Source organism: Cyanistes caeruleus, chromosome Z (assembly GCF_971803275.1).
Source record: "Cyanistes caeruleus chromosome Z, bCyaCae1.hap1.1, whole genome shotgun sequence".
In the NCBI taxonomy this organism is placed as follows: Eukaryota; Metazoa; Chordata; class Aves; order Passeriformes; family Paridae; genus Cyanistes; species Cyanistes caeruleus.
In genome coordinates, this window is record NC_141732.1 from 28,946,806 (window position 1) to 28,960,602 (window position 13,797).

The 13,797-nt window shown below is 37.5% G+C and overlaps 1 protein-coding gene across 1 annotated transcript in view; it reads right to left on the reverse strand.

Moving 5' to 3' along the window:
• SMC2 (structural maintenance of chromosomes 2) overlaps positions 1-13,797 on the reverse strand; it is a 21,619-nt gene continuing 7,822 nt past the window's right edge. Inside the window, exons 12-25 of the mRNA XM_086868341.1 lie at positions 11,963-12,080; positions 11,140-11,278; positions 10,770-10,889; positions 10,245-10,449; positions 9,537-9,672; positions 8,441-8,565; positions 7,429-7,622; positions 6,998-7,141; positions 6,564-6,758; positions 5,812-6,012; positions 4,923-5,039; positions 3,499-3,659; positions 2,101-2,248; positions 1-1,201 (exon numbers count right to left, since the gene is read on the reverse strand). Of these exons, the coding sequence (XP_086724467.1) occupies positions 977-1,201; positions 2,101-2,248; positions 3,499-3,659; positions 4,923-5,039; positions 5,812-6,012; positions 6,564-6,758; positions 6,998-7,141; positions 7,429-7,622; positions 8,441-8,565; positions 9,537-9,672; positions 10,245-10,449; positions 10,770-10,889; positions 11,140-11,278; positions 11,963-12,080 (2,228 nt within the window). The 3' untranslated portion in view covers positions 1-976. The remainder of the gene's footprint in view (positions 1,202-2,100; positions 2,249-3,498; positions 3,660-4,922; positions 5,040-5,811; positions 6,013-6,563; positions 6,759-6,997; positions 7,142-7,428; positions 7,623-8,440; positions 8,566-9,536; positions 9,673-10,244; positions 10,450-10,769; positions 10,890-11,139; positions 11,279-11,962; positions 12,081-13,797) is intronic.

Consider the following 13,797-nt stretch of genomic DNA (forward strand, 5'->3'; position numbering starts at 1 on the left):
TTAGATTACACAAACACATTCTTTGCCTTTATTATATATACAGTCTTGTATATGTTACATACATATGGTAGATGAGGCCATGAGATTGAAGACTTACTACAATAATATTCAAGAACTTCACTATTTCCAAATTATTCCAGACATGCACACATTTCTCCTCCCAGTGCATCCTCAATTATATGTACTTTTCTAACCAGTATTCAGAAAGGAATAAAAAGGAGGGGACACAAATGAAATCAGCTGAGAACAGCACACAAACACAAACCTCACTGATGCTGGCCACCAAGTGGCTGAAGCAGAACCTAGCAAGGGAAATGCGATCAGACCATCTACCCACCATGCACAGACCATGGTGGGTTTTGCTGTGGTGAGCAGAGACCTCCTCTGCAGTGCTGTGATAAAGGTGGTCTGGGCTCAGCCTCACTGACATGTCTGGCCAGTGAAAGCTGCAGGATACAATCATCAGGTTAAGTTAAGAATTTGATGAAGGAAAGCACACACGCAGCCGCGTTGTGTAGTTATTTAGTGAAAAAAAGGTTAAAAATTGTAAAAATCGCTTGGGAGTTAGTTGTTGATTGCTTTGCTCCTTAAAAAATTACATACCAACAAAAATTGGTATGACACTTTCGTCTGGAATTTGACGACAGGTGAGGAAGACTGTTACTACACTTCGCAACAGGTCTTCTGAATGCTGTAGAACACAGGTAGCTGAAACAGCTTTTCCTCATACAAAAGCTTTAACTATTGCTTCTATACATTTATTTGTATGTATTACAAAGGAATGACAGGAATTACACAGGAATGAAAGGAAGCAGGACCAAAATTGTCTAGCTTACTTAATAGAACAGACTGTTACAGACTTATTTCCCATGCACTTCAGATCTTCAAAAGCTTCAGGTATGAACTAACAGCTAAAACTTTTTCTAATTAGGAAAGAAATTTGAAACTTAAATAGGGAACACTTAAGAAGGTGCTACTACACATCGACGACCCCTTCGTGGGGTCTTTCTTCCCAACTTTCTATGTTGTTTATCTCCTTCAATATTCTATGTGTTTTCTCAGCTTTATTGGGAGCAGACTCATTTTTTCTGTTTTTAGTCTGACTGTATCTTGCAATAGTGGATATGCCATCCACAAACCTGGTCTTGTAGAGGACATTTGCATTGTTGAACATTCCATCCTTCAAGGACACCACAATAAACTGAAACAAACCAGAAACATGTAATAAATGTTGCTATCCAAACAACACCAGAAAAGGCTTCCAAAGAGATGACTCTTTTTCCTTCATTTGGCTAATACCTCAGTAATATTCTTAAATATTCTAAAACTAACCAAGGCCCCAGAGAATGTGTCATACAGTCAGTGTACACCCACTATTTCTGCAGTTAATGACAGTTCTGTCCATCTCCCAGCACCTGGCCTGGGATACACAGTCCACAATACAGGATGCCTGTTCATGATGGAAGGAAACACAGAAAAAACTGTGCCACTAATTATGAAAGAATGTAGGATCTTACCTAGTCAAAAGATACTACTCAAATAATTTTGCAACACTGGTAACAAATGTTCTCCCTCATTCATAATTTGGAATGGTCAAGTCCTTAACAGAGATGTGTACTGCCTTTCTTTTCATGACAAGGTCACAGTGATACAGAGATCCTTTCCAGTAGTGCATGACTTATTTCAAGAGGGTCAACATGAGGCATCTTTAATCTCCAGTTAAAAAGAATTCAGGATCTTGTCTGAAACTAAGTGTATCAGAGATACTCCTCCCTCTTGCTCCATTTTAACCAACAGCAGCAACAATATTCAAGTTTCACCACTGCCATGTAAGTCTAGCTTCCAGCTGAAATAAGTCATATATATATATATATATATATATATATATATATATATATATATATATAACACACATCCCTAGAATAAAAGAGGTAAACAACTCAGAGTGCTCAGAGCCAGACTGCCTTTGGAAATAATGGATGGAACTCTGAGCAATCCGGCCTGGTAGGTGTCCCTGCCCATGGCAGGGGATTGATATAGATGGTCTTTGAGGCCCCTTCCAACCCAAACCATTCTATTACAATAATTTCAAAGTCATACCTGGGAGTGTCTGAAATGGGTTTGAAGCATCTGCCCAATATTCTGGGTATGAGAGAGATCAAGGGCTGCATCCACTTCATCCAAGATGTAAACAGGGGCAGGCCTGAAGAGGAGCATGGCTAATATCAAGGATAATGCCACCAGTGATCTGGTACGGAGACAAGAAAATTATGATTTAATTTCATCTGAAAGGCTATGGCTTTTGAAAACAATTGTTGAAAGGCAATAAAGGTGATAAAGGGTGTGGATCACAAGTCTTGATGAAGAGCAGGTGCTGGAGTTGTTTAGCCTGGAGAGAAAGGGGCCCAGGAAGGACCTTACTGCTTTCTACAGCTACCAGAAAAGAGGATGTAGCCAGGTGGGGGTTGGCCTCTTCTCCCATGTAACGAGATAGGCCAAGAGGAAATGCCCTCAAGTTACATCAGGGTAAGTTTAGATTGGATATTAGGAAAAATTTCTTCACTGAAATGGTTATCAAGCATTGGAATGGGTTGCCCATAGAAGTGGTTGAGTCAGCACTGGTGGAGAGATTTAGAAGACATGTAGATGTGGGGCTTAGTGACATGGTTGAGTGGTGGACTTGGCAGTCAAGTTAATGGTTGGACTTGATGAGCTTGAGAGTTTTTCCAGCCTAAATGATTCTATGATTTTAAAATGGTCCCTCAAAACCACATTACTGCTATGATTCTGAGGAGATGGAATGATAATTTTCCATTTCAAAATGTGAAGTCTTCTGTCACAAACAGAAAATATTACTTCTTACTTAAAGATCACGTTAGCTGGGTGATGCTATTTAAAATTATGCTGTTGTTCTAATTCCAGTTTCTGAGTTTTGCAATGAGTTTTTTTCTGAGTTTTTCCACACCTGGTTCTTCCAAGTATTCTGTCCTTAGGAAGTTCTGTATCTCTCTCACCTCTCCCCAAATTCTGTTTCTGCTTTTCAGTTTGTTAGTATTTTTTTCCTTAAAAGTTGCAAAGAAGTACATACCCTACTTGATAGCCATAGGCACTGGAGAAGAAAACTGTTGCCCTGACACTACTTTTATGCCAGGGAAATACTCGCCTATGTAGATTTTTGTGGCTACAACTCAAGGAGAGGAGCGTTTAATTCAACATTGTTAGTTCTACCTAGAGTTAAATGTGGTTTTCTCACCATTCAGTTCTCTTTTTTTTGTCATTTATGTGTGACAGGAGTAAAATCTTGATTGTTATCTTACACTAAGCAAAGCATTGTTCTAAGTCCAAATGTATTAATAGTGCTTCCAATATTGAGTCCATCTAGAAAGAGGCAGAGTTCCCTGACAAGGAAAATATTAGTTTTTTGCTTTTCAGAACTTTAATTAATTAGACATAACATTACATACACAATGACAATGGAAAACAAATCAATTCACCAACCTTTGTCCTCCACTAAGTTCTGTTAAGTTTTCCTTCCAGGTGTTTCCTAAGGCTACTCTGAACTCCATACCAACAATGACATTTTGAGTTTTAGAGACTGCTAGCGTAGCTCTGGCTCCAGGTAGGAGTGTTGAGAAAATGGAACCAAAGTCTTCATTCACCTGGAAGTCAGACCAGAAAAGATGTATGAACATGCTTTGGATGAAAAGCACAGAGTGAAAAACTTAGTAGTGAGTAGCACGACAATCAAGACATCTTTCCCAGTTCAACATGGTGACTTCTCATGTCACATACAGGACAGTGAGGAAACACTAGCTCTAATTTTATTTGTTTATTTTATTTATCTCTGAAGAGAGAAGCAACACCAAAGCATATATGACACCTCATACTAAGCATTTTAGAAGAATCCAGTGAAAGATATATTGCAAGGCTTCTTTATGCTATCAGCCAGGGGAAATGGTTACACCCTAACTCAGTTTTATTAACTGGCAAATTGTGATTTCTCCCAATTAGTGGACTACTAAAAGTATAAGCACCATGTAAGAGATACATACTTGCATCCTCTCGACTCTTTGTCTTTCCAGGTTTACTTAAACAATGTCCAGGTATGGGCTGGGATGCAACTTTGTAAATGCAGATTACAATTTCCTAGGTTTAGGAATTTATCTGAAAACACACTTATTCCACCATGTGTGATGCTTTTGCAGTACAGCTCACTAATTTCTGCCAAACATGATTTTTACAATGAAAAGGTACCATTTTGTTAGTGATAACCTAAGTACAGGCAGGATAATTAATAATTAAATGGATACTTCATCTATGTGCAATTTAATCTTGGTTAAAATCAGTTTTCTCAAAGGCCAAAAAGCACAAGTTCTACTGGTACAGCAGAAAAGAAAGTGTCAAAAGATTTCTATGTAGAAAGGGAAAATGTTTTACTTTTGTTATAATTCATTATATGACAGACCTGCTAAAAAGGCAGAGTGCCTAGGTAACAAAAACATAAACCAGGCATTGCTCTACCCCAGTATTATGTATCCTGACAGTAACAGGAACAGTACCCCAGGTCCACAGCCCCACACCATAGAAGGCAACATAGAACCAGAAAATTTTAACTCTGGTAAAATATTGGTTTAAGAAAAGTAAAAATACTAAAAATAAAACACAATTGAATTTCAATATGTGTTAACCTTCATGAAATTTTTGTGGGTACCAAAAAAGGAATGAGAAAATACTTTTGTAGGTTTAACTGGGCCTTTACAATTTTCAGAGAATTCAAGTCTTATTCTCAAAAGTGGGAATAAACAGGAGAAATAAAGTTGTTATTTTTAAATATAGGTCAGGGATGTTAATTCTGAAAGTAGACATTTTTTCCCAAGGAAATAAGCAAAACAGTAATCTAAGATAAGTTTCAAGTATCATACCTTTTTCCAAGCAATATCTAAAACTTGTTTTTTCTTCCGGTCAAGCTCCTCAATAACTGCAAGAATTTTTATCTTGTCATTCTCTACAATTCTTTTTTTCTTCATTAAGTCATTGTACTGGTGAAATGAGAAGAAAAGATTGATTTCAATGAGCTATGTGCTCAAATGCATTTTGTGCTAATCTTACAGCTTCACTGTATCATTGTGTAGCTATGAAATAGTTATTAACCACAAGATTAAAATCCAGTGCATTTATTTAGCTGCATGAGGGATGTAAGTTTTGGGATTATTTGCAAATTAAAGCATCAGAATTTTCAACAATCAGCAAAGGAGAAGGACAACATTACTCTGAAAGTTGCACTTCCAAGTTAATTTGCTTTTCCATAGAAGAAAGGATGCTTCTGGAGGCTGATAGGAGGAAACAGTACTAGAAGAGTTGAAGGATAAGATCAGTGGGCAATTTTCAGACAATCCTGGAATAGCCTGAAGATGCAGATTTATTCAAGACAACCTTGCTACACCATCAAGCTATCAGGCTTGAGGATGAATTTTGTTTTGGCCTGCAGCTTTTAATACAGTATATTGTTCTCAGATACTCTAACGGATGCCACAAAGCTTGCTAATGCTTCAATTCAGGGTGAACTGGGATAAGAACGAATAAAATAGTGTTTTTTACCATCCAAACAGTTCAAAGATGTAAGATTAGTATGAAAGAACCAGCAAAAGGTTTCCTGGTTTAGTTTTCATGAAGGTTTAGTTTTATTTTTGGAGTATTGAGAAATAGAGCACAAGAAAATGTAAAGCTACATTATATAAATCTGTATATATTGCACATGCACCATATGACCAGCTGGCCCAATCTTTACAGATTAAATCACAGAATGTTTACCCTTTCCTCTGCATCAGAAAGCATGTTCATAGCCCTCGTGTTCACATTCCTTCCCAACTTCTCTTTATGCTCCTGCAATTTTTGCAGCTTCTGACTTGCTTCTTTAGGGTTGCTACTTTTGAAATCATAGGCTGTGTTTGGCTGGCCAAAGAGTGTTTTTTCTGAAGCTATCCACTTGTACTCTTTCAGCATTTTGACCACCTGTAAACAAACAGATTTGCTGAGGCTTTTCCCTCACCCCTCTCAAATGTGAACTGAAAATTAAAACAAACAAACAAAACCCAAAACAAACCAACCAACCAACCAACCAATCAAACAAACCAACCCCACCTACATTCTGAAATTACCACATTAATTCTTCTACCCCTGCTTTGTGTGATTTCCTTCATTGTGGACAAACCAAGAATTAAAGGTAGCTTTAATGTATCTAACTTACTTGAAGCACCGTTTTTTCTACATCTGAACTATAACAATGTCACTACATCATGGAATTACCTTCCTTAATTAGTTATCTAATTTGTCCACACAATCAGAATGTTCTTACTGATCGCTTTCTCATGGTGATCTATCCTCTGTTACTCCACACAGATTAGCTCTTTTACAATGTACAATTTCCCTCTTCCTCTGATAAATTTTTTTCACATTGAGAGCTGCAAATATGACAGTGCTTAAAGAAAAAAGGCTATCTCCTTTGCAAGGGAAATGACCATTCTTGATCACAAGATGTGAAGAGAAGCACAATTTTGAAATACCTTGGCAGCAGCATCAGCAGCCTCTTGTTGACATTTGGTGATGCCATGGTCCAATTCTTTAACCTTAAGCTGTAATTCATTATTTTGTTCTCTGTAGTTTATCATCTCTGCACATTTGTCTTTAATTGCATCATCATGTAATGCAATTATTTCCTTCTGCTTGGCAAGCTCCTTCTGTGCTCTCTCTACAGATTCCTGGAAAAGCAAATCAGCAGACATTTACTGGCCTCTTTTAAAGGTGGCATTAAAGCTGTATTAGAACTGACACAGCAAAAAGAAAAAATTCACATGTGAAAGTGAAGCAAAAAATAACTGCCTGGGCTGACTGAATGTGGCAAGTAAGTCTGCAGGAAAAGATACACATTATAATGTGAGGTTCAAAGGATCACATAGAAAGCAACATGAAAATGGATAATGAAATTATTCACTTTTACCTCTGCTGTAGCCACTTCAGCCACCATAGCCTCAACTTGATCCTGGTAGGATTTGATTGCTTCCTCTGCAGCTGTTATCTGTTGTTTATAGGAGGCCTGCTCTTGCTTCAGCTCTTCAAGTTCCAGAACTAAAGCTTCGACTTCCTAGAAAGATGTTTTCCAATTTATTAGCTTTACTTAAATGGAGAGAATTCAGATTCAGTTTGATGTAGTAAATGCTGTAGAAGATTAACAACACCCAATTTCTTGAGCAAGGGTGCAATCTCACAAAAACAAAGAAAGAAAAAGACAAAAAACCTCAGTCTGTGACTATGTCAGTGACTACACAGTAATATAGTAAGTCCCAAAACTGAGAGCAGGAAAATCACATTTTCTGATTTTTGTGCCCACTTTTAACAGGGAGAGAACTGCCAACAGAAGTGAAGTTTTACCTGCTGCATGTCTTTTATTTTTTTGCTTGAAGCATCTGCCTTTTTCTTGGCATTTTCTAGTTTCTGCTCCGCATTACTCCGTTCTTTCAGACACTCTGCTTCTGCATTTTTAATTTTATTCTCTAATTCCTTGTATTTTTTTTCCGCTTTCTTTTTGCTCTCCTCAGTTTTCTTTAATGTCTCTTCACAAGATGCTGAATCAAGAAGTAGAGTACTGAGATTAAGTACTGTTCTCATCTTTAAATTTACATCCTAAATGCCAACTGAAATAAATCTCACTTTGCCTCCAACAGAAAAGAAGTGGTTGAACACTCACTAGTTGCTAAAGAGAGATATTTCAATGATTACTCTAAGAGAGTGTGTTGTTGCTGCCAGTTATTGGTAGGGGAGCAAACAGCCACTATGAAATGGTGACCCTTTTTTTTGGCAGAGGGAAGAATATGTCAAGTCTCAGGATCAAGAAGTAATTAATCAGATGGGTACCTAACAAGATGTCACTTCCTCCCTAGAATACTATGTCTAGATACGTACTTCTGTCCATTTTTTAGATGTTTTACTCGTTGCTGCGTTTTGTGCACTTCTGTCTTTCCTTAGCTATATGAAACACTGTTTCTTTCCAATGCTTTCTTGTTATGCGAACTATATTACTGTATTACTAACCTTAAGCACCTACAGAAACAGATAGCTTGAAAAAAAGCCAAGACTACTCAAATATGGGATCAAATCCATTTTTAAACTTCCCTGCAAAGATGTATTTTCCATTATTACGAAGTATATAAAAACCATTAAATGAGAGTATAACCTTTACTATAAGAGAATGACCACCTTTAAGTGAATCGCCCCTTTGCAAGCATACCATGATTCTTTGTTACAATGTTCCAAAATATAAAACCAGTATTTTTAAAGTGAAAAGTACTTCTTTCTTAAATAAAGATTCTGTTACTCTAACAGCCTGGTATCCATTTCATTCTCAGCAACTAGTTTTCAGTTAAAAGAATAAGACATTTGTCACCAATGGTTTTCTTCAGGTCAAGCAGTTCTTCCTCCTGTTTGTGGTAAGCACTTTGATGAAGCTTCTTCTGCAACAGCTCTGCTTCCTCAGACTTCATCTCCAATTGCTGCTTCAGTTGCTGGTACCTTTGGAGATAATAGTGACACACTGCTATATGGAAGGGTACCCAGCATCTCACTTTCAAAGCTGAATAGATGAATATAGATATTCCATTTCTCATGTAAAATACAGTGATGAGAGTAGGGCAAATAAGTTTAGATGAATGAAAATCCAACAGAATTGCTTTAATGATAATTGTGAGGCTTGTAGGCATGTAAGTTATTATATATGCAGGTCCTGCTATTTAGCCAGGATCTGACACATTAAAACAAATGCAACTCATGGAATTTGGCAACAATTCACAGACCACTTTTTTTCCAACTGGCAGCATGACAGATGTTAGCTGAATAATTAAAGAAAAGATATCTAAAAGCCAAAGCTCTTTCCTCCTCTTGGCTATGTTTCTGGAAGCCTACTGCAGCTCAAAACGATTTGAAGAAATAAATCCAGCTGGTAGACAGCATGTTATGCAACACTACCTTCCTTATGGCATTTTTTCGGAACTGACTAAATATATTTTTCTCTTCCATCTTTTTAATATGGTATTCAATAACTGAGTAGATGAAAATCAAATATACTTAAAATTATTTAATTTAAATGCTTACAGCAGTAGCACTCGGATTTTATTTTCTTGCAAGAAAAGTAAGACTGACCACAAATTGGAATTCTGTACAGATGTTAAAATTAAGTTTAGAACGGATCCATTTTTCAGTTGTGTACTTCATGAAAATTCAACTAATTTCAATTAGACATCAATGTGTACCCTTTTTTTTACCCTGTGTTATCCAAAACATAGGTTTTTTGCATGTGTTATTTAAAACTGAATTTGCTTTTTGATTGCTGAACTTGCTAATTATATTGGGAGGAGAGGGAGGAAGGGAATTATTTCCTGCATATTACATTCTCAAAAAGCCTATGGCCTCCCAAAACAATTCATTATGTTAAATTTACTCAGTCAGATTAAGATAAATTACACATTGTATAGTGCAAACCCTACCTTTCAGCAACAGTCTTCAAGCTTGCCAACTCATTCTCTACAGCTACAAGTTCAGATTCCTTTTTCTTGAGTTCTATTTCAACATCTTTCACTTCTTGAAGTTTAGACAATATTGGTGTAGCCTGTGAGGAGGCACCTGTTCAATGAAAAAAATTAAAAAGCTAGGATAATTGTCACTAGACCCATTACCATTGGCAATTGCAAATTCTAAACATTAACCAATAGGCAGGTTGATGATTTCTTTTAGTTGAGAACCAGGTATGGCAGCTAGGCTAAAGTTAGAGTTCTCAGAGGAGAAAGACTACCTCCTCTGTTCCATAACTTAGTTTTGCAGGCTCTGAATACTACAAATGCATGTGTTATGCAAATAGCTAATTTTTCATAATTTATTAAATTATCACAAACCAATGATGAATTACTTCAAGTAGTGCTTGAATTCCAAGCACTTTTGCTTCCAAGAGGATCACACAGTCTAATAACATATAAGTATTTAAAATCTAAATTACTTTATGTGGTTTGTCAGTAATTTTTTCTTAAACTAACTAATATTATTTCAGCTCAAGACAACTTTAGCTCAAACAGATTATTCCCAGTATGTGTCTAAACAAAAAGGTTACTGTTCATTTTTATAAAAAATACTCAAGAGCAGTAAACATATCAACAGGCACACAATATTATTAGTATTATATGAATAGAACCAGAAATTGCCTCCATGCAGAGTTCCTTGGGGATCAAACACATCTCCATCAAGAGTAACACTTCTTGTCATTATCCTTTTGTCGAAAGTCACTTTCTTAGCATTATCCATGTTATTACAGACCAGTGTTGTTCCAAAGACATATTCCATTGCTTTCTGCAGTTCAGGTTCATATACAATTAGAGAAAGGGCTAAATGCAAGTTATCGCAGCCAGCCTAGAAATCAAATAAAATGCAATTAGAGTGCCTTAAGTTATAAGTTTCAAATTTGATTTCTGTCTTTTATTATCAACAAAAGACACTACTAATGTATCACTACATTTTAAAACTATTTCAGCTACAAGTGGAATAATTAATACCCATTTAAAGCTCACAAAATTGAACGGATACAAAGGAAAACAAAATCAGTATGTCCTAAAACCCCCAAAAGAAATTCACTCAATAATAACCATTAAGAATTCCAGGTTTGTAGTACAGAAAGAAAATTAAAACTGGACAGAAGTAATATAATGTAAAGAGTGTATTCATTTACATACCAAGCTTTGGGCCAACTTGACTGTGCCTTCTTGAATACACCTGGCTGAAATTTTGTTTAATGGAATGATGGTGTAGCGATGCTTGAGTTCACCCTTTTCTAAAAGCTTTTTGCCAGTAACCTCAAATGAAAAATAGTTACAAAGCATACCTGAGTACACAAGTGATTTTGTAAAGTGAGACAATAGGGCACTGGAAGAAAAACACATCATTGCCACCAACTGTGCACCACTTTCTTGACCCAGTTAAAACAGGAACATGGGTCCAAACCCAAACTCTCAAGCATTCTGTAACAAGGCACGCGCTTGCCAACCCTGAATCATACAACCACATGTCAAAATTCAAAGTTCTATACTAACACAATAAACTTACTTCTGTGTCCACAATAATGTTATATAGTTTCCCTCCAGCCACCGCTTCCAGGGCCTTGGCATTGGATAGATCTTTCACAGTAAAAAGAGACACAACAGGGCCTTTCACATGGTTTGGATCCCAATTTTTTTCTGGATGTCTTAAAAGAAATATAAATTATGACTATGAATCACGTTTGTTTTCCTCTCACACATCTTTAAAAAACTTCTATTTAAAACCCATGATGCTTATTGTTCTCATATAAGCAATTCTAAATTCTATCAGAATAAGAATCCCTAACAAAAAAACCTGTCAAATACTTCACAGGAAGAGATTTGATAATAAAGAGTCAGTTACATAGTCATTAAAAGGATGTAAATCCTGATTTATTTACACATTTTTTCAATTTCTTTTTCCAACGGGTTCTGTTATTACCACAGCTATAGGAGTATGTTCAGCCTATTACATAAAAAATTAAACCTGGGGATATGGATATTTGACTGAAGTTGACCTCCAAAGAGGAAGTCTACTTGTGTCCAAAGGCAAGAAACAATGATTATATATTTCCCAGTTTAGACCTTTGGATTCTATGGTTCTGGCTACTGAAGTTATGACTTGAAAATGCCATCAGACAAAACCTTTAAATTCTAGTGACTTTGACAAGATTGTAACATTTCCTGACTTTCCCCCTCACCTTCCCCCCTTCACTTTGCAGCATGGGTAAGACAGTCATTATTCACTGGCACTAAAAGCAAAGCAAGAGCTAAGACACTGATAGAATCATCTGGTAAAAGGTCCCCAAAAACCCTTTCAAGCATCTTTCAGGATCACACAGAGATCTTACTTGTATGTGAACTGTAGATGAGGAAATTTTGCCGTTAAATTTTCACTCAGTTCTCTTAGCCGGTTGATATCAGAAATCAATGCCTTCTTTTTTGCTAGGAGGGCCTCTCCTTTCTCCTCTTCAGAGTTGAACACAAACAGTAGACATATTCAGAGCAGAGAAACCTACTAGAGAAATCTACTATCTTAAAAATCCTACACTGTTTATTTACATATATATAGAGAAGATTTTCTAAAATACTTTGCAAATTTTCAGACTAAATAATTAATACTATTGTGACACCAAATACACAAATAAAAAGTTTAAAGTGTAATGTTCTTCTGTAAAGGTTAATCTGGAATATTAGATAACAGTTGGGAGGAGTGTCAGAAACCAATTTTACCTAGCATAAGAAACAAACTATAAGAGGTGTTTTAGGTACGTAATAACAGGAAGCAATAGTCGGTCCTCTTTTCCATCTAATTTTATGTGAAATTTGATTGTGCCACCAAACTTCAAAATATTCAGCCCAAAGTTGCTAAAGTCAAATTATTTCAAGCTGCTTTCTGTGGAAGTTTAAGAGTTTGCAGAGCTTAGATCAGAGAAATTCCTTTATGCATGAAAGCAGTGTACTTCATTTTTCATCCCCCTCCTGCATTTGGGCTGGGTGAGATGGAGTTAACACCCCACACAGAAGCCCTCAAAGTGCAGCTCTTTGTGTTTCCACTAAACAGGCATACAGTAACTGTAACACAGTTTTGGCTACTGCTAAACATGCTGGCACAGGCACCAAGGCTCTCTCTCCAGTCCCCCTTCCAAAAGCCTGTGGGTAAGAAACAGGTTGGGAGGGGACATAGACAGAATATGGGGTCCAAGGGATATTCCATACTATTATGAAGGTGTGCTCATCAGTAAAAGGTAAGAGAAAGGATGAGGGAAGGGAGTATCCATTATTAAGACCTCTGTCTTCCAAAACAGCCTTCCAAGAACTGCATACTGAGGTCCTACTTCACAGGAAGTGGCTGAACATTGCCTCCTAATTCCTGATGGGAAGCAGAGCATAAATTTTTTTGTGTTCATTTGTTTCTGCATCCTCCAGCTAGCTCCAAGAAAGAGCCACCACTGACCAAGTCCAAGGCCAAGACCATCACTGATGGTGGTGAAGCCTCTGGGATAATACATTATAGAAGGGGGAAAAAAGGCCAAACCTCTCTGCAGTGGCTGGAAAGAGGAGTGACAATATGTGAGACGAACAGCCCTGCAGACAACAAGGCCGGTGAAGGAAAAGGAGGAGGTGCTCCAAGCACTAGAACTGAGATTCTCCTACAGCCTGTGGTGCAAACTGCTGAGGTAGCTGTGCCCTGCAATATGGACCATGGAGGTCCAGAGTGTAGCAGATATCCACCTGCAGCCTGTGGAAACCAACACTAGAGCAGGGTCCTGTAAGAACCTGCAGACCCAAGGACGGATAAGTCCATACTGGAGCAGGTTTGCTGGCAGGATGTCCCCACGGGACACACAATGGAGCAGCCTGTTCCTGAGGGAACCTATGCTGGAGCAGTTTGTGAAGAACTGCAAGCCATCAGAAAGATTCACACTGGAGAAGTTCAGGGAGGACAGACTCCCTTGGGAAAGAATCTCATGGTGGAGCAGGGGAAAAGTGTGAGTCCTGTCCCCGAGGAGGAAGGAGTGGCAGACAACATGTGAGGAACTGACTGCAGCCCCCATCCCATATCCCCCTGCACCACTCATAGAGAGGAGGTACAGAATATCAAATTATTAAATAGAGCCTGGTAAATTAAGTTAAATTGATTTCCCCAAGTCAAGTCTATTTTGCCCATGACAGCAATTGCCAA